Source organism: Aulostomus chinensis, chromosome 12, assembly GCF_037954235.1.
Source record: "Aulostomus chinensis isolate RoL2024-O1b breed Wild chromosome 12, RoL_Achi_v1.0, whole genome shotgun sequence".
NCBI classification, from domain to species: domain Eukaryota; kingdom Metazoa; phylum Chordata; class Actinopteri; order Syngnathiformes; family Aulostomidae; genus Aulostomus; species Aulostomus chinensis.
In genome coordinates, this window is record NC_141331.1 from 1,141,470 (window position 1) to 1,161,672 (window position 20,203).

Genomic DNA, 20,203 nt, shown 5'->3' on the forward strand with positions numbered 1-20,203 from the left:
GATCAATCACTGGCGACTGAGCAGCAGGGTGAGCGGCGAGGGCTGGGCGGTGGCAGTTGGGGCGATGTTCCCGCATCCCACCTATTGGCACCATCCATGTTCTGGAGAACCCTCGCATAAATCACCGTTAATGACACCGGGAGAGAGAAACACTGCGGGAGGAGGGGAGAGCCTGACACTCTCAGGGTAGGGTTGCTTGAGAAATAAACCTCACAGCGAGACGACAGAGGAGGGGGAGGGGCAGGATGTCGGCGTGGCACCATTTTAATTTCTGACGAGTGTCTTGACCAAGAGGCCGACGTCCCCATCCAACACCTGGCAGACGGAGCCTCGAACCCGCCAGGACCTCAGATGCCAACACTGGCGTTTGCTGACGTAGCACTCCGAAAAAAACACACTCATCAATGAATCCAGTCCAGCTCAGAGACCATCAGGTCCACGTTCATGATCCAGGACTCCCTGGACTCAGTGAGACTCGAACACCGGTACCGTGTCAGAGTCTCAGGTGAGAAGCAAAGCAAGCCCGCTGACTTGTCACCTGACCAGTTTATGTCTGGATCAGACAGCAGCTGACAGCACCATGGTGATGATGGTGGTGACAGAAACTGGACTAGAACTGGACCCCCCCACAGGAGAGGACCAGGCCACCTCCTGGGGGGCCAGTAGGGGTCAAAGGGTTAAGACGACCCTTATCTGCTGGTTCAAACCAAATCTTAAGCTTACAATCACGTTTGTCGTCTCACTGCTCGCTGTAGCCCGCAGCTGCCAGCCATGACGCCATGTTTTTGGCGGCAGATATATTTTTCGAAACAACCTGGCATGTGGAGGCGTCACGACACTTGGATGATTCAGACCAGCAGCCTGGAGCAGTCTTACAGTCACCATCCGCTTCTGATACTGCAACACCTTTACCTGTGAAGAGCTTCACGGAAGAAGAATCTCCCCCCGCCCCTCCGTCAGCATGGGGGGGTCGCTTTTGAGCCCTCAGAGTTCTTCAGTGAAATCGGACCTTTATGATTCCTGTGATTTCTATTCGATTTGTTGAGGTAAACACCTGCACCTCAAGGACGAGCTCCTCCTCAGCTATGACCAGCTGGTTCTGACCCAAAGAGGGTCTAGTGGGTCAAACCTACGCCACTGTTCCTTCCCTCGCTGCTGAGCTCAGAAGTTCAGAAGAGGCTCAAAGCTGTGAGCTGCAGCAGAAAAATACTCCCACTGGGTTCTTCCTTGAGGACTGGGAGGACCGATCCCAGAGCGGCCTGGTTCTGACGGTACTGGAAGGTTATCCAACCGTCCTCCGCCGGGCGTCGGCCTGCTGGGGTAGTTCACGTCCACCAGTGTTTCCTCACACCATTGTCTCACCTTCAGACCACCACACCGACTCTGATCCACCTGCCTGCTGAGACGCTCGATGACACACACACACACACACACACACACACACACACACACACACACACACACACTCTCTCACTCACACACAGAAGCTGCAGTCCTATTGATTCCTGTTTGTTTACGTGTTAGCGTCTAAATAGCTAAGCATGTGTCAGTAGCAGCAGAGCGGCTGGCGTGTCTGTCCTGAAACACAGCAGGACGCTGCTGCAGAGCGAAGAGGAGTCGCACAAGTCGACACGCCAACAGACCTGCTTTGAGTCAAATATCAGTGGGCCGAGATCGTGACCCCAGAGGACTGTATTGGTGTGAGTACAAGACCCACACGAAGGGGTCCCAGGTCTGTGAGGCGTTACAGTACCATGTGACTTTCAGGTAGTAACAGCAGGTCACGGAGGATCAAGGTTAGTAGTTATGGATGGAAGAACAGAGGCTTTATGGTCACAATTTCTCTGTCCCTCTCTTTCCTTCTGTCTCTCTGTCTTCCTCCATTATCTGTCTTTGTCTCTGTCCTGCTCTCCTGCTCTCTCTCCGTCCCCACTGATCCTGGATCTGCTCCACCTTCCTGCTGGTAAAGGAAGGTTCTGGTGGCTGCTGTTGCAGGATGTGCTGCTGATGGAGAATTGTTGGGTGGAGGTTCATTGAAGGAGGGAGGTGCTGGACCTGCTCTACTTGGACAGAGTCAGGACAGAACTTTGGTTGGGGTTTGGTGACACAGATAAACCTGACTTGACAATTTCATGACATCATTTACATAAATATTTATATATATAAATAAATATATATTTATATATATTTTCACAAATATTACCATGAAATATCCTCCTCTTCATTAATCTACCAGTCGAGTTTATGTCATGACAGTCGTGCATGTTAGTCTAGATAAATCTCAATGAGGGGAATATCTTCCTATAGGTCAGTGATGCAGAGTATCTGTCCTCATAAATATGTAATAATAAAACGTGTCTTCTGAACACACCCATCCTTGCGTGGCTTCCAGCAACATCCTGGATTTGTGCATCTCCACACCTGAGCCAGCCAACACCTGGGGACGGGAGAGTCTCTGAGCCCGGATCATAAATCATGTGTCAAATTACAACGGCTGTCGCCTGATGAAGACTCGTGTTCAGCGCTGAACGCAGCATTAACTTGAGTCAGCTCCAATTATTCACTCCTGCAGACGTATAAAACCGTACGAGGAGGAAAATATCAATGTTTGATGTCGGCCTCAAATTGAATTGTGGAATAAGCCATCATGCTCTTATTACTCTCCATGAGACACAGCTGATTATCCCTGGGTGCTCACATGGAAATATTCCCGGATGAGAACAAAGAGATTTCACGCCCCCCCCCCCACACACACACACACGCACACACACACACACAAGGAGACGCACACAGGCAGGACATCCGCAGAGACTCCCTCCAATAAAGAGGATTAAAGATTTTGCCCTGTGCACCCGAGTGTTTCCAATGAAATAACAGCCTCCTGAATAAGTCAGTAAAAATTCAAACCAGCCTGCAAATATCACTGCTGCTCTGCAGTGTGTGAGTGTGTGTGTGTGTGTGTGTGTGTGTGTGAGGAAAGTATGTTTCTATCCTCTGCAGGCTCACACACTCGTATATGAAAATCAATGAGGATGCAGGAGGAGGAGGAGGAGGCAGCGAGATGAATGTTAAACAACACTTCAGCGAGCTGATGGTGCAGACAGGAAATACATATTTATGTAGAAGTCAACAAAACACACACGCCGTCGTTTACAATGTGAGCTCACAGCCAGAGTTTAAATGGAGTTTTTAAAGCTGGTGACGTTTGAGGAGATTCAGTTTTCAACCTGCTGAAGAGAAGAATCTGATCTCTCCTGATCTGAGATCTGCTCCCAGGTCCGCCGTGTCCCTGAAGCCTGTCTGACAGGTCGGAGCTGATTTTCCTGTGAAAGCTCAATTGCTCTCGGTCACTGGACGTGTCAGGGAACCCAAGAGGAAACTTTTCCAACCAGCTGACGAAGGTCATGGTCGAATTCTTTTGAAAGCAATGAGGACTCACGAAGCCACGTCACGTTCACACAAAACATGAGGCCAGTTGCTCATGAGGGACAATCAAATACAGTATCATCAACATATTCATGCAAACTGAATATTTAAATCGATGAGAAGTCACATGATTGTGACATTTACTGAACTATGAGTTTAAACTTGTCTGCTTTGGAATATAACATTAATTTCTACAAATCACCATCATGACCTCGTTATTTCGGCACCGTTTGAACGTTTGGGCCTGAGGCAGCCTCCCGTTGGAAGCCGTTCCTCTCGGAGATCTTAACTGATGAAGAGCACGATGAAGAGCAGGGTTAGCTTCTGACAAACCTGCCTTTGTTGATCACTTTGGACAAAAGTGTCTGCTGAATGACATCATCCTCTTGACCTCCCTGGGGATCACACAGTACCAGGCCTCAACAGGATGACCGATACAGCAGGAATTCAGGAGATCCCAGGATGTGGGGCCCTGTTCTCTGCTCTGGTCCTGCTCGTGGGGGGCAGGGCTGGGGGGGCATTATATACCCTCTTCAATAGTTCAGGCCAAGGTTCTGAAGTAAATGCTCTTCCTGTGTCCTTGATCAACACTTCCTGCCCTTGGAGGCTTCATCTGCTGAGCAGAGCGACAGTCCAACAACAGCTTTCCATTAAGGACCCGTGTAGAAGTTCGAATGAGGTCAGGGGTGTGCAAGGAGACGCAGGAGGCACAGGTAAGGGAGGCAGACCCCGGACGCAGGGGACACTAGAGTGTTCATAGCAGCTAAGCTAACTAGCAGTAAGCCGCATGGTGCAGGTCTGGAGCTCTGGCCCCTCCCACCAGTAACACACGCCCCCAAGTCGTCGACAAGTTCCTCCACGCTCCGGTGGTTTAGGGATGCGTTTGCTACCTGATCGTCTCTGAATGTCAGAAGAGCAACAATCATTCAATGATAAGGAAATCACAAAGTGATCAAAGTAAAAAGATTTTCATAATTTAGGCAGTTCATCAATAATTAAAATCATCACTAATTGCTGCATAAATGTAGCTGAGTGTTCGCGCCTCCCCCGCTGCTCCAGCCTCTGGGATGAAGGCGCGCACATCGAGTGATCAACTATTGATCAGGTTAATTAGGAAATGAAGTCAGGTGGCTCACAAACCCTACATCAGATGGTCCTCTCCTGTTGCTAAGCAACCTGATAACTCAAAGACTCATGTAAACCACCTTCCCAGATTTCTGCCTCCCCTCCCCCTCCCTCTCCCCTCCCCCTCCCTCTGGTCATCTCTTCCTCGCTGTCTCTTCTCTGATGCTTGGAACTGAAGATGCTTCTCTCACCCCAGCTGCTGATCTTCAGTGGACTGACAGACGTTTGTTGCTCATATTTTACAGGCTCAGAACATCGACTCACCCGGACTGACGGGGAGAACCAGATCAAAGGGCTGAACACACCTGCCCGCCATACTTCCAGCACCGCCGTCACCGAGGAGCAGAACTCTGCCTCCTCCTGGGGGGCTACAACACATTTGACTGTGACTCTCGTTCGTGTGAAGCCTGAAACAAACCACATTCCCTGCTGTCAATAATCAATCAAACTGTCCATCATGCGGGATCTCTATTGTCTATTTTTCTTTCTTCACCGTGCGATGAAGTGGTTTTCTTTAACGGAACGAACCTCCATCAGAATGGCAGCCAGAAGCCGGAGACACTCTTACATACAGCATGTTAACGGCCAGATGCAGCGGAGCCAGCGTGGCAGCCCAGGACGCCACTTTGCCCCCCTGAGGGAGGCGACCGGCGTCTCAGGCTTAATGCTGCCATACAACATCTGAAGTTAGAGGACCTGATGATGAGCACTTCAGCCATGAGGTTCAGAACCACCCAACGAGTTAACTGACAACCATGAGGACCAGGACAGGAGCAGCTCGTCAGGCCAGAAACACACTGGTGCACGAGGCCCTGTGGCAGAACATGAGGCGCCCGGGACCAGGCCCTGGACGAGGTCCGGGACCAGGCCCTGGACGAGGTCCGGGACCAGGCCCTGGACGAGGTCCGGGACCAGGCCCTGGACGAGGTCCGGGACCAGGCCCTGGACGAGGTCCGGGCCAGGTGCAGAGACAGAAAAGTTGCAGTGTATCAAGGTATGAGGTTTAAAATGCGAGGTGCTGAGTCGACCGTTTCAGACGCTTCTCTTCTCTCGCTCACTGAAGGCCACAAACACAGAGAGGCGACCTATTTACCCTTTGTGCTGCCGCCGCTGTTTCCCCCTCCGGCTGCACTCCCCCTCCTCTGATATAAAGGCCGAGAGATGAATGCCGATGTCTCTGACTTCCTGCTGCATTCTGAAAAACACAAACATGCATTTTTAATGTGCTGCGGACTCTCACGACGCCGGGATGATGCAGATCCAGGTGTTCAGGTGTGTTCCGGTTCTCCTACAGCCGTCCTCTCCCTTCATGTCATTAAACTTAGAACACGTGACAGGACAAACGGCGTCAGCCTCCATTTCAGTGAAAGAGATCTTAACACAGACGGTTTGCATGTTGACAGTTTGTGGCGTAAAGTTGCTGATCTGTCAGAACCCAAATCTGAAAACCAGCATTTTAAAAGCTGTTTGTTTGTCGTCATAGCGACAGACACAAAAAATCATGACTTCACATTTGTGTACATATACTTCGTAGCACAAGCTTCCTCATACTGGACCTTGGGATGACTCTTGGCAGTTATTTCAACTCAGAGTGATTTCAGATCTGAGTAGTTCGACCGGACCCTGGGTTCCACTCACTAGCCTGAACAGAACAAGCCTCCCTGGTTTGGACCAGGACCCGACACTTGAGAGGAGGTGGGTGATGCAATCTAACCTCCATCTGGTTGGACTACAAAGCTACAAAGGTTTAGCTAAAAAGCTCATTGGTGAAAATTTTCAGAAAGCTCCAAGTTCACAAGTCATATTCACGTCTTGGATTTGAAGACTAAATAACAGAACGTGTACAACCTCCGAGTGTTTGGACAAATGACGGAGACCCGACTGGGACGAGTGGGGATCCAGCTTTCACAGCATCAGCTCTCGGTCATCCAAAACGTCGGTCTAGAAGTGTGTGACTCCCTGGAGAGGCTTGGCCAGCAGATCTGCTGGAGACAAGCAGGGCACCAGAACAAGGCCGCGGAACCTTCCTCCAGCATCCCTTCTCTGAGCCTATTCAGGCATCAGAAGGATATTTTCTCCTGATTAGTCCAACACGAGAGGAAACTCCCGCTGGTTGGGTTTGGATCTTTTCTGCTGCATCCCTCGCTGCCGCTGCAGGAGGTCATTACTGTAGCTTGTCTGAGACGAGCTCGTCCCGGCTCGTCCTGGAGGCTGGCCCAGCGTCAGAGCGATGGAACGACTGGTGCAGTGTGTTCATTAGAGAGAGTGTGTGCTGCTGTCGGAGGGTTTTGGCAGCCTGCAGGCAGCTTGTTCCCTCCGCTGGTGCCATTGTTAGAGGGTGTAATGATCCGTCTTCCTCCTCCAGAGAGGTCTGCTCTTTAATAAAAGCTCATCCTTCACTGTCCAGGCTGTCCAGGCCCGTCTTGCTGATGTCACTGCTGCAGTAACCACAGAGAACACACACACACACTGGCCGGGAGGACGCCAGGGTCTTAGAAGATGAGCCCTACTTTTATTCTAGGGACCAAAATGACTGAAGTCCGGCAGGAGAGAGGTGATGCTGGAGAAATACAGCAAGAATGATCTTCTCATAGTGACTGACAGCAAGCCAGCAACAGAACCACTTGACTTACAATCAGAGTTCTTCAAAATAAGACTCACAGCAACTCTGGCAAAACCATGACCAAATAAACAGCATTGCTGCTTTTATTTTGAAAGCAAGATTGCTGAACTGGAAGTGATTTTGCAGACCACTGATCTCAGGTCAGACTACTAACAGACAGGCCAAAGTCAAAGGTTGAGTTTTCTGGAACACACAGCAGTGGGACCTCCGTCTCAGCTGAACCGGAGTGGAGCCGCCGAAAATCCTCCAGTTCTTCACGGTTAACGTGGCACGGTGAGAGAACTAGAGGTCGGCATTCGTGTTGCTTTTGCCAAGGAAAAGTACGACTAAATATCGCCGTCAACAAACCTCTATCACCTGACGAAGACGAAATGCAACGTCAATGCTGGTCATGTGACAATGACATGACCAGATGTATGAAGCAGTATTGTTGACAAAAACGAGACTAAATGTGATTTACAAAATAAAGCGTCAACAACAAAATGTCTCTACCTTTTTCATTGACCAACAGTAGACCAGAGGAAATGACCTCATTTCGCTGAAGTATTCCACAGCTTCACACTGCGCAGATGTGTGCGCCATCACTTCCTCAAGCCCCGCGCGCGCCGCGCATGCAACCGCCGGTGCCAGCGAAGTTAGAATCTCCAGTCAGCAACATCAACGAAGGTTGTACATTGTTTTCGTATCAGTGTCTGGAATGGATGGGTTCTTGAGTCTGCTGCTAAGATGACCTGGTCCGGACTGTGACGTGGGCTTGGCTACGGAGCAGGTTGGTGTTGTCTGTTCCTCTACTGATACTTTATTTGACTGGGTTAAATAGAATTACATCACGAAGAAGAGACTAAAATGCTCAGACTTTTAGTCGGCTGAAACTTGACTAGACTTGAAGAGTATGACAGTGACTCGAACGAAAATGTTAGCTCGAGACAAAGACTAGACGAGGACTAAAATTAAAACAGGCCAGAAAACAGCACTAGTCTTTGCCACAACATGGATTTTGCAGTACGGCTGTGACATTTGGGTTTTTGGAGACCACGTGGAGCTTTACTGGCCCCAGCACGATGGCTAAGTCATGGGTTCTGTGTTCTCCCTGTTCTTTCACTGCGTTCTCTCTGTGTTCTCCCTGTTCTTGCTCTGTGTTCCCTCTGTTCTTTCTGTGTTCTCTCTTCCGTGCCCCTGAGCTCCACTTCTCACTGAAAGCGTGCAAACCAACATGTGACTTTGATGAGGCCTCCATGTGAGTTCAAATGAAAGGAGACATTCTGTTGCTGATGGCCAGTATCGTGTATGTATACACACAATACATATTTTGTGTGTATACATACACGATACTCTGAGTGTGTGAAAATAGAAAAACAGAAACGAAAGGTGGTTTTTGGTCGCACCACCCATCCCTGATAAACCTCTTTACTGCTGCAGTCACCAGGCTCGCGGTCGACCAGCCGCATTCCAAAGGCAACTCATTTTCACACATACATGTTGAAGCACATTTGCAGCGTTTCTGTCTACAGGCGTGTTAATGACGCCTGTCCTGCTGCTTTAGCTCTGCATGGCTCGAAGCTTCAACTGCTCGCAGTATCATGACTGCAGTATTTATAGCAGGATTTAACCCTGGAACTGCAAACAGGCTCCTGAGGTTGGAACTGAACTTCTGTAGCCGGCAGAGAAGAAGAAACCCTCCACCAGCCGTCTGCACCCTCAGGGAACGGAGTTCTTACAACACAAATGAGGTCACACAGGCCACCGTCCAATCACGGCACCAGATTCTCCTGCCTCACAGCACAGAAGTACCAAGGAGCGCCTCCAGATCTGGAACGGTTAAACCAGCACACTGCTACCACCAGGCTTGACAAGTACGTCTGAGTAACTTTGTCGTCCAAACATGACTCCACTTATTACAACCAGAAACGGCTGCTACTTAAATTACGCCAGAGCTGCAAACCAAATGTTCTTGTTTGAGACGGACTGTCTGAACCCATCTGGACCTGAGGCGGCATCCCAGACACGAAAGGTGTTTTTATTCTTTAACACTTCATGGACTGAAGGTGACAGTGCCAGCGATCTCAGCTCTGTGTGACGTGTGTGTACCTGCGTTTGTAGAGCTGAAGGACGCGACAGCCACAGGGAGTAGAGGAATTCTGACGTATCTCATGGTTAAGAGCTGAGGGCTGTCAGCTGGCGGCGAGTAGGTGGTAGGAGAGGGGTTCCTCGGCATCAGCTCAGCGGTCTCTGCATTAGCTCTATGTGCATGCTAGCTACCACGACTAGCAGAACCTCACGTCTCTGACAACGTTTCCTGTTTATCCAGCAGAGACACGTTGCCGTCATAGCTAACCTCAGCATGATGGGCTCATATTGGGCCGCTCTCAGTGAGGACCAGCAACGCCATGCTCAGCATTAGCACGGCCAGTTAGCATTCGCATAGCCAGTTAGCGTGACTATTATGCAATGAGATAGTCTCTACATTGACCACCGGTTGAGATGTCCCCTGCAGTGCTTTTCTTCTTGTGTTCTAATGGCAGGTGGTGACGAGCACGGAGGTTGAGTTCTATCCTCTGTTGCAGATTTGTCAGGTTCCTGGTGGAAGTTCTGGTTCTACACTAAATGAGCAGCTCGTACATGAAGGGAAGTTCCAGGAGACGTTGACTGGGGAGGAAGGTGTGAAGGGACAATTCTGCTGCTGTTGATCTTTGGTTTGCAGCAACAAGTTGGAGGCTGGCGTTTCCTGCATTCTGGGTTCAAACCAAAATCATTCAAACTTCGAACAGCGAGCGCTTGATCAGAACGGTGATACTGATTGACGACAGAACAGATTGTACTTGGCATGACTTTGGTTTTGCAACGTCTGTCTTAGGAGAATCAGAAACACAGATCGTCTCCTACATGGAAAGTAGAAAACTCACTTTATCTGAAACAGCTTTCACAAAGCTTTTAGATGATTAATAATAAATAAGTAACAGATCCAGCCAGGAAAAACAAATACTCTCAAAAAATGGTGCGATTGCACTTCACCACCTCAGGTGCAAAGCCAAGTATCAAAGCATGTGAGCAGGATCTGATCCGCCATCAAACCAGCACAGGAGAGAGATTGGACATCGGTGGACGAACCCCTGGGAGCCTCTGGTCCCTCAGCTTCCTCATCAGGCTCACTGCTTCTGACGGTTCTAAAGACGCAACCTGAGCAGGTTGAAGGTCACCACTGGAGGAACTGAATATCCTCTGAGCTCCTCAGGCATTATTCACTGTATTTAACTCATTGCTCCAGACAGGACTTAAACCCTGTGGAAATGACAGGAAGCTGTGGCTAATAGATGTGGACATCCAGCAGCACCCAGACAAAAGTGCTGAAGGTGAAGCAAAGACACGGCATCGTGAGGGGAATCAGGTACAGCTGCGCCAAAACGACACGGAAACACAGCGACAGCGGGCAGGAGCGTTTGTCCCAGCTGGGTCGAGGTTGGAGAGACTGGGACCATGCAGGAGAGGTGGTTGTGCATCTTTATTAGTGACCAATAAATGTGGGAATCTAAAATGGGGAAGAGGCCTCCTGGAGTCATCGCTTCATGCTTCATTACATCCGCTGATCTGAATTTAAGCCCACTTGTAGGACACGATGGGAAATGTGAACTGGGACCATTTCTATCAACTGCTTTAAAGCCAATAATAAAACGCCATCTTATATCATCGTAAGACGCCGGTAGAGGCAACATGGCTTGAAAACAGTAGAAGAAGAAGCGGTCCACCAGTGAAAGAGAAAGGTCTGGAGAAACCACCTTCAGTTCGTGGCACAGTTGGAGTCAGACATCTTCCTGCTGACTGCAGATGAAGCTAAACATACGTGGCTGGTTCTTCCTGCAGTCTGGGGTCACTCAGATGTGATGGAGGAGGGAGACACGTCTTAGTGAGCTGAGTCCTCCTGGTAGTGAGGACCGGAGAGGTGAGGTTCACTTCTTGGGTGAAGTATTCCTTCAGTGTTGTTAGTTACCACGAGCTAGCTACTGAAACACAAATGGCTCAATACAACGATTGCGTTATACGGCAACCCCGTCGGGAGAATTTAAATATGGTGGACAAGCAGTTGCTGGTGGAACAGCGGCGTGTTTGGACTCAACTGAACTGTTGTCAGCGAGTGACCCAGTTGACAACCGTCTTGATGAAACACAAATAAGATTTCAATGCAATTCATTGCTGTTGATCTATAGATCGATGGACTGGTTCTGCCTCAGACAAACAGGAAGTAAATCCTATTTCCTGCTTCTGCAGTCCACCGCACAAATGAGATTCTCTTGATGTGCAGCCAGAGAGACCCCACATCACTGCACACGTGCGCGCACACACGCACGCACGCACGCACGCACGCACACACACACACACACACACACACACACACACACACACACACACACACACACACACACCATTAGAATTAGAAAGCACTTCAGTCACAGCAGCGCTTCCCCTCCGGCTCCTCCGCTTCCTCCCCTCCTCACACTGATGGAGAGCTGCCTTTGATGTGCTGCCACTGTGTGTGTGTGAGTCTGTGTGTGTGTGTCTGTATGTGTGTGTGAGTCTGTATGTGTGTGTGTGTGTGTGTGTGTGAGTGTCAACAGTGAGATGATTACTACCAATAAATATTAAAGCAGTTCTGATTGTCTTTGTGTGTGTTTTGGTTTTACATGTTTGTCAGTGTACCGTTGATGGTTGTTGAACCAACCCTTTGAAGGTGATTGGAGGAACCATCCGTCAATCAGTGTCTGTGTAACTTCAGCCAATCAGATGGATGAACCAGCATAGAAGCTGAACCCTTCAGGTGTTCTTGGTTCTTTTTTCAGAGCAGAACCACGGTCCAGGCCGATGTAACTGGTGCGCTAGCAGCATCTGCTATGCTAACCTGCTCATTGTCTCACTGCCGTCACACCCGGACCACGCCCCCTATCTACTAAAGGAATCCTGATTGGTCCGGATCACTGGTGGTTCAGAGCTTTGACAAAGTTTGGGGTCCAAAAGGCAAATTAACAGAAAACTGCAATTAAAGCAGCTTCCTGCTTCCTGGACTTCTCACCAACATGCAACAAACCTGCGGGAGGTCTGGCGTGCTTCACCGCCAACGCTGTCACCCCAGCGATGTTGCCACGCCACACAAACCTCACACGGGCCAATGGACCAGCATGCAGAGGGAGGAACCAACTGGGGGGAGGGGCTGGAGGCTTCAGATTCTTCTGCAGTGACTCGTTATGACAGTCGCTGATGCGAATTTTGAATGCGGTGGCTGATGGTGATTGTCAGGCTGTGACATCACACCATATAAGAGGCGAGGGGGCGTTAATCTCACGCCGCTCCTCCTGACTGACACTTTTATTTCCTGCCAGTTCTCAGTTGTGTTTTGATGATTTCAACCTGCGAGTCTTCCAGGGTTTCATTTCCTGCTTGTGCCTCGTCATCGCGCCTCCGCTCACAGCCACGGTTTCACCGTTCATTCTGTTTATGGATCGGAGGACGGAAGCAAAGGACCGTCTCAGACTGAGCGACAGGTGAACCGATCGGAGGTGATGAGTGACGATCACGCGGCTAATTGATTAATGCCTGGAAAGAAAATAGGACCCATGACGAATGATATTTGCATTGATTAATTACTTGTCATTTAAGATTTTACTGTCACAAAAAATCCCGTTGGTCGATCAACTGCCCTGGAAACGGTTGCCATGGAGGAAACAGAAGAGACTTCCTGAGAGTCGTGATGGCATCAAAGTCAAACGCCGATCGTCTTTTACTCCTCGAGAATGAAAACATCCAAAAGAAAAAAACTTACAGCGACGTTCTGATGTAAACACAACCAGCAGCGAGGTGAGTGATGGCGATTATTTGACCCCGTATAACAACCACCGCGTCACGGCCCGGACGCGCCATACCCGTCCACGTCAGCACGCCGCCACTCACCTCCATTATAAGAGCCACAGCAGCTATGATGACGGTGTGGTCGGAGCCAGCACGGCGAGTACGAGCCCTGGTAGATCCTCCTCCCAAAGGCCAGAACTCCATCTAAAGGGTGCCACGCCCTCGCCATCGGGACCAGAATTACAGAACCACCTTCAGACACACGTGTTCTTACATGACGCCGTCTGTGTGATTCCTCTATTTGTTTCTGTCTCGTGTTCACCTGCATGTATGTTCTTCTCAGCTGAAAACACCTGTGTTCCTCCAGGAAGCGCCCAGCTCAGCCTTTTGGCGAGCTCTCTGGAGGGGTGGCGTTGTTTGCCAGGATGTGGAATGTCATGGGAGCTAAAAGGTTCTTCCTCCCATCCTCCCTCTGAGGGAACCAAGACTGGAACACACGAGGTCTAAGAGATTTGGTCTTGAGTCCGCCGGCACAGAAGGACCAGAGTTCTCGCTGTCCGTGGTGCTGAGCAGGTCGCCACAGTGACGCGTTGCCAAGGACACTGAGCAGCTCAGCATCCATCACGAGGATTTACTCTTTCACTTTTCTCTTTGATTTATTAGATTTAAGTCACAAATATCATTTTCTGATGACCACAACCAGGCGCGGCGCCGGGCCTGTAACCACAGAGGCAAGAAGAGTTCGGTCTCTTTAGCCCTCACACATTAGCCAGGAAACGGGGGATGACATCACAGTAGCAGCGGAGCTGAGGAGGCATTGACGGCGTCTGATGAAGCAGTGGCGTGCTGACGGCCTCCAGGTCCTGTGGACGTTCACTCCATATTCAGGAAGTTCTGTGATCGTGAGAATGAGGCCGTGGCCAGCGCGAAACGATGATGCTAGCATGAACAACACGCAAGCAGCTGGGAAGTTGAGTCCAGGCTACAGAACATGAGCAGAGTGTCAGCGAGATGCGTTTCCATTCCAAACATGCGTGTTCTGGATCTAGAACACGGTGAAGCTAAGCGATCCCTCAGTGGACTCCAGAGCAGAGCTCCTAGCTAGCAGCTCCAACCTGCTAACGTACCAGCTCCCTTCATGACTGCACATCCCGCCAGAAACGAGCAGGTGGGAACCAGAAGAACCGGGCTGAGGAGGCAGAACCCCTCCAGCTCCCAGCGGGGGGCGGGAACTCCACAGTTTATAAGTCATTAACTCCAGAGTTGTTAATAAACCTGAGGTTGACCTGGTGACAGGAGCACCATGACCCCAGCCCCCGGTGCCGGGGTTGCCAAGGTGAAGTGGTCACCTTGACAACAAGGGCATCTTCTCCTCCTCAGCTCATCGGTCCATCACACGGGCAGCAGAGCCGCGACACACACCGAACACACACCTCCACCGTCTGGAGGTGAGGGTGCCGGCGGGTCACGGGCTCGTCCCCCCACCCCACCCCCCGTTACTCTCTCTCTCCCGGCGCCCTCTCACGCGCGCATCTCTCCGGATCACTTCAGAAACACTCGTCCGGTCCGGACCATCATCACCACCTTTGTTACTGTGGCGATGATCATCACCTCCGTCACTACCAGCGGAGCCGCGCCGGGATTAGAGAGCAGGAGAACCCCGCCGCTGGGAGAGGAGCTCAGCAGCCTTCCAGGGAACCGAACCGGAAGCAGCAGAAACGGACTTCTTACCAGTTCTGACGGCTGTGCTCGATCGCGAGGATCCGCTCCGCGCTCCGGTCCTCGACGGTGAGTATCCCGGTGCCGGTGAGGCTGGACTCAGTCTGCCTCCTCTCTGCCGCCGCGTAGCTGCTACCTTCGGTAGGACGGAACCCGGGGCGCGTCACCGAGCGAGCGCCGTGCACGACTGCCAGGTCTCGTCGGGGTGAAGGACCGGCGGGTGATGCAGGGGCGGCGGGCAGGACGCCTGGGCCGGGGCCAGGGTCTGTCAGCGGCCCCCCTGATCGAGAGCTGCTTGATTTTCATCCTGTTCATCATCAGACTCCCAGCAAGAAGAAAGCCCCGAGGGACGGTTCGGTTCTAACAAGCTAGCAGAACCACATGCATGCCAGCCCATCGAGGAACGGCTAAAGAGACTCCAGGATCCCTGGAACCAGGAACTGGAGAAGAACCCGGAAGCACAGGTGGGAAAGTTACTGGATGAAATAATACTAGTACCAAAAGTGCATTTCTATAGGAAACAGGGTCCACCTGGGTCTAACCAGGGTGCACCTGGGTCTAACCAGGGTCCACCTGGTTCTAACCTGGGTGCATCTGGGTCTAACCAGGGTCCACCTGGTTCTAACCTGGGTGCATCTGGGTCTAACCAGGGTCCACCTGGTTCTAACCTGGGTGCATCTGGGTCTAACCAGGGTCCACCTGGTTCTAACCTGGGTCCACCTGGGTCTAACCTGTGTCCAATCAGGGTCCATCTGGGTCTAAACCAGGTCCACCTAGGTCTAACCAGGCTAACCAGGGTCCACTTAGGTCTAACCAGGGTCCACTTGGGTTTAACCAGGCTAGCCAGGGTCCACTTGGGTCTAACCAGGGTATAACAGGGTCTAACCAGGGTCTAATCAGGTCCACTTGGGTCTAACCAGGCTAACCAGGCTCCACTTGGGTCTAAGCAGGGTCCATCTGGGTCTAACCGGGGTCCACTTGGGTCTAACCAGGGTCCACCTGGGTGTAACCTGGGTCCACTTGGGTCTAACTAGGTCCACTGGGGTCTACCAGGGCCCACCTGCTGAAGGGCTGCAGGGTTCGCTGGTACCGGCACTGGCCCAGGACATCCCCCAAGCCACTGGACAGGCAATGGATGGGAGGCTCGTGATTCACAGCCGTCTCCAGGAGGCCCGCCATGCTTTGGTTCAGTAACTTGAAGCCAGTTTTTCCTTTGTGATCCGTCATTTTATTTGATCTTTCTTGCTGGAATACTGAAATTCCTACATTTCCAAAAAGGTTCCTCTTAAAGGTTCCACCAGGCACACACGTGTTTTTGCTTCTTCACAAATGTCCAGTAGGGGAGAACTGGCTCCTCTCTTCCTGTACGCTCTTGACATTTCACAGGATCTCCGCTCCTCTCTCCTGCCAGGCTCCCTCCGAGGTCACGTCCCTGGATCCCGGCGGCGAGCGCAGGCTAATAATACATCCCTGCCTGTAACCTTGGCAGCAGGGAAGAGGCGAGGGTCTCCGGGGTGCTGCCGGAGCAGAAAAATAGCAACCGTCCTTTTGCCACAGCAGAGACGTCCACCGGGACTGAGCCTGCAGGACATGTCAACCAGGAAGTAGGTCACATGACCTGCCCCCCAGATGGGACAGTGCAGGATGCAGGTTGAGAAAATAAGCAGATTCAGTTCATCTGGGGAGGGAAAAAAGAGACTGAAAACATGCAGTTTGTCTACCAGAGACTCCAGGCTCCGGTCGGCCATGTTCACGGCTGCAGGGACCCAGGCTGGTCGTTGGGCTCCATCTGCTGGAGCCTTGCAGTCAACGCCGGTTCCAGTCTGAAGACGTCAGTGACTGGATAGGTCACATGACATCATTGCCAATCAGCACAAGGGCTTTTGTACATTGATTAAAAAATCAACAACTTTATAATTAATTTTATATATACACACACACATATATATATAATATATATGTGTGTGTGTATATACATATATACACACACATATATATTATATATATATGTGTGTGTATATATACATATATACACACACATATATATTATATATATATGTGTGTGTATATATACATATATACACACACATATATATACATACACACACGTATATATAATATATATACGTGTGTGTGTATAATGATAGTATTTTGAAGTGAAGACGAGCGTCCATTCGCTCAGGTGAATAAAAGTAGAGAACCAGAGGAGGAACGGCAGCGTGACTGCTCGTCGTGCTGGAAGGTTCCTGCAGAAATACTGCGACATGTACTTCAACGCACGTGAAGGCAGAGATTTCCCAGCATGCAAATCATCATCAGTGCTGGATAGGACAGGGCTTGGTTCCATTCCAGTGCTCCTGCTGGTTCCTGGGCCCTGGAAGAAGCCTGACATTCCCACAACCGCTCTCCATAGAACGTCATTTGGTGACGGCCGCTACATAAAAACCACGGCGTCAGCAGCACAGGGCGTGGCTGCTGCCGAACCCCTCATGAATATCCTACATCAAACCAACGTCACCACGTCAGGAACCGGTCGGCTGCACAGCAGTTGTGACGTCATTACAGGGTCATCTCAGATCAACGTGAGATACTTCGGGACTCATTCCCTGCTTCTGAGAGGTAGAAGCCCAAAAGGCTCGCGTCCGGGAGTCTGAGCAGGACGGAGGGCGCGAGCTCACACCGGCAGCGCGCGCGGAGTTTCCTGAGTGGGCGGGGCCAGCTGCAGGAAGTCCGCCGGAGTTCCTCTGCAGGAACTTGCCGGGGTGAACGCGGGTCGGTTGTGCCTCTGCCGCCCACCATGTTCGAGGCGGTCCTACTGGACCGGATCCACGGCTGCCGCCGCTGCACCGGCTCGCTCCGGCACGCGCAGGTCTTCTGGCTGGGCGGGGAAGGCCTCCGGGACGAACACGGCTCCGCGGACCCGTCTCGGGTCCTGGACTCCGGATCCATCGCGGAGCGTCTGTACCGGTTCAAGCGGACCCTGGACCAGCTGGACCTCAGCTCGGTCCGGGTCGTTACCACCCCGCGGGGCCGGGACCGGCTGGCACACTACCAGAAGCTGCTCTTCACAGCCGTGTACACCTTTACCTATCAGGTGATGACGGGCTGCTCAAGCCCCGCCCACACGGACTCACCTGCTGAAGGAGGCCCGGAGGAGGACGTGGTGGCGGTGCTGCGCCAGCTCCCCGCGCTGGGGGGGCCGATCCGGGTGCTGACGTCGACCCTGATCCCGGGTGGGTTTCTGAGGACAAACATCCGGTTTTAGTCTGTAGCCTCACCTGACCAGCTGACTGATTAATGACATCAGCTTTTGTTAATTCTGAAATATTTTTAAAATACACAACAAATCAGTTAAGTCACTTTGACCTGTCAGTCAAACCACAGCTGCCCTTTGATCTTTAGTCAGGATCTTCTTGTAATGAAGCAAAAACCCTGAACAGCCGGAGATGAACGGTGGTGGCGGCGCTGGGGGTGTTTCCTGATCACTGCAAATCCGTTTGGTGATTGATTTATTGTCTCTGTCACTTTTCCAAACAACACTTTTGCTCCCAGGATCTGCAGCACGCCACCCGCCCAGAGGGACGGATGTTTTCATGTCGACTCGACATTTTACAGACAAAATGATTGGTCGGTTCAAGCTGATGGACGACGACAACCGTTGGCTGCAGCTGGAGATCAGCAGAAGAACACAATCACTTCTGGATCTGTAGAACCAAATCAGGATTTGCTCGCCATCTGACCTCTTCCTGTCTCCCCCAGACGGCTTCGGTCATGGCTTCAGCACCCGTGCGGGGGGCGTGTCTTACATCCCCACGCTGTCCTCCCTGAATCTGTTCAGCAGCAGCAAGCGGCGGGACCCTGCTTCCGTGGTGCAGGAGAACAGGCAGCGGCTGGCTGTCCACGCTGGTTTCCACCCGCAACCACTTCACCTGGTCAAGGTTCAAGCTTCCCCAGAACATCCGACAGGCGCTGACTGCTGACCAGACGCAGCACCGGCACCTGCTGCGTCTGTCGTTTCTGCTTCTGTTCCTTTTCTACCTGTCGGCTGTGGCGAAGGTTCAGGCTGACGCTTTATCTCAACCCGCAGGTAAATCACGCCAGCGACGTCTGGGTGATGGGCAAAGCTGAGCCGGAGAGCTACGACGCCGTCGTGACTGATCAGCCTGACGTGGTTTTAGCAGCTCCGGGGGCCGACTGCATCCCCATCCTGTTTGTCGATCCCGTGTCAAAGGTCATCGGAGCCGCTCACGCAGGTACACACCTTTACGAGTCATGCAGTACACAGGTTAGGTAGCAGGGATATTGAAGGTTTCGTCAGGATTTGAGGACATAGCTACTCTCCTTCAGGCTGGAAAGGGACCCTGATGGGCGTTGCCATGGCGACTGTGGAGGCCATGGTGACGGAGTTTGGTTGCCAGGTGAGCAACATCACGGTGGCGTTCGGACCATCGGTGGGGATGTGCTGCTTCACCCTGGAGAGGGAGGAGGCTCTAAACTTCCCCCCCAACTGTGTCCCCGATCCTGAGTCGGCGAGGCCTCATGTCAACATCCGCCTGGCCAACAGGTGGCGCTCCATCCAATCAGCAGCTCCCCCCCCAACCAGACAATATTTGAGTTGGTGTTGCAGTGTTTTCAGCTTTGTCTTGTAACCCTCTTTTCTTTTGTCTTTACTGCTCTAAACGCTGATTGGCCACCACAGGCTCCTCCTCCAGAAAGGCGGCATCCCGTCGGAGCACATCCATGACGACACGGTGACGGACAGGCCGTGTGTGACGCCCTGCACCGCCTGCCACCCACAAGCCTTCTTCTCCCACGTCAGAGATGGACTCAACTTTGGCACCCAGGTGGGCTTCATATGGATCAAGGAGACGGAACCGGGCCGGCGTCACACTGACGTCGCCACGAGCACAGATGGTAAAACCCTTCACCAGTAAGTGAGCGTCTGCGGTGTCTCCATCGGCGCCACTCGTCCTCTGTGCGACTCTTCATTTAGAATGGAAGAAACGTAAAAAGGTCAAATCTGCGTGAGGCTACCCTGGTAAATTTGAGTCAGGTCAGGAAGTTGCATGTCATCATGGAACCTTTAGAACCTGGACAAGGTTATTTTCTCCTCAAATGCTCTTGAACGATCAAACAGCCTGTACGGGTTCTGCTGGTGGTTCCGTGGATGTTCTGCGGTCACGGCGCCCATCAGCTGAAGCACCAACGTTTAACAAACCGTTTTACGAAAAGAGAAATGCAGCCACACGCTGGATGTAACCATGGTGATGACATCTTCCTGACATCCGGGGCAGAAGCTCAAGGGCGTTGTTTCTACACCGCCCCCCTGATCACGGAGCAGCCGCCGGCGTTCGTGAGGGTGACCTGCACTGGGGGGACCCTTGTGGTGAGCAGGACACCAACGCATTGACCTGCCTGTCTGTAAATGTCAACTTCCACCTAAATAAAACATTGTGTACTTGTACTTGTGGTTTT

The 20,203-nt window shown here is 51.6% G+C and overlaps 3 protein-coding genes across 10 annotated transcripts in view; 1 reads left to right on the plus strand and 2 right to left on the minus strand.

Moving 5' to 3' along the window:
- LOC147251651 (uncharacterized) overlaps positions 1 to 20,203 on the minus strand; it is a 151,193-nt gene that overhangs the window by 57,001 nt on the left and 73,989 nt on the right. The gene's annotated exons all lie outside the window — the stretch shown is intronic.
- Positions 1 to 20,203, minus strand: part of enox1 (ecto-NOX disulfide-thiol exchanger 1) — a 66,024-nt gene that overhangs the window by 45,514 nt on the left and 307 nt on the right. For 2 of the 8 annotated variants that reach the window (XM_086219497.1, XM_086219496.1), the window contains exons 1-2: positions 14,741 to 16,367; positions 5,645 to 5,746 (exon numbers count right to left, since the gene is read on the minus strand). The exons of 1 other annotated variant lie outside the window; for it this stretch is intronic. The gene's annotated coding sequence lies outside the window, so the exon portion shown is untranslated. Of the gene's footprint in view, positions 1 to 5,644; positions 5,747 to 14,740; positions 16,369 to 17,862; positions 17,973 to 20,203 lie in introns of those variants that run through there. 5 more of the 8 variants (XM_086219498.1, XM_086219495.1, XM_086219500.1 and 2 more) reach the window with 4 other exon arrangements.
- Positions 16,942 to 20,202, plus strand: lacc1 (laccase domain multifunctional purine nucleosidase 1). The gene is made up of 5 exons (XM_086219509.1): positions 16,942 to 17,961; positions 18,488 to 18,666; positions 18,816 to 18,981; positions 19,076 to 19,292; positions 19,428 to 20,202. Exons 1-5 carry the CDS (start codon positions 17,526 to 17,528, stop codon positions 19,660 to 19,662), a joined length of 1,233 nt encoding a protein of 410 aa, XP_086075635.1. The 5' UTR covers positions 16,942 to 17,525; the 3' UTR covers positions 19,663 to 20,202.

What these genes read in the sequence shown, in the direction of transcription:
- lacc1 (XM_086219509.1), top strand. Translation starts at nt 17,526, where the DNA reads ATGTTCGAGGCGGTCCTACTGGACCGGATCCACGGCTGCCGCCGCTGC. An exon ending in CATCGGAGCCGCTCACGCAG is followed by an intron (nt 18,982 to 19,075) that starts GTACACACCTTT and finishes ACTCTCCTTCAG; the next exon opens with GCTGGAAAGGGACCCTGATG. An exon ending in AACATCCGCCTGGCCAACAG is followed by an intron (nt 19,293 to 19,427) that starts GTGGCGCTCCAT and finishes TGGCCACCACAG; the next exon opens with GCTCCTCCTCCAGAAAGGCG.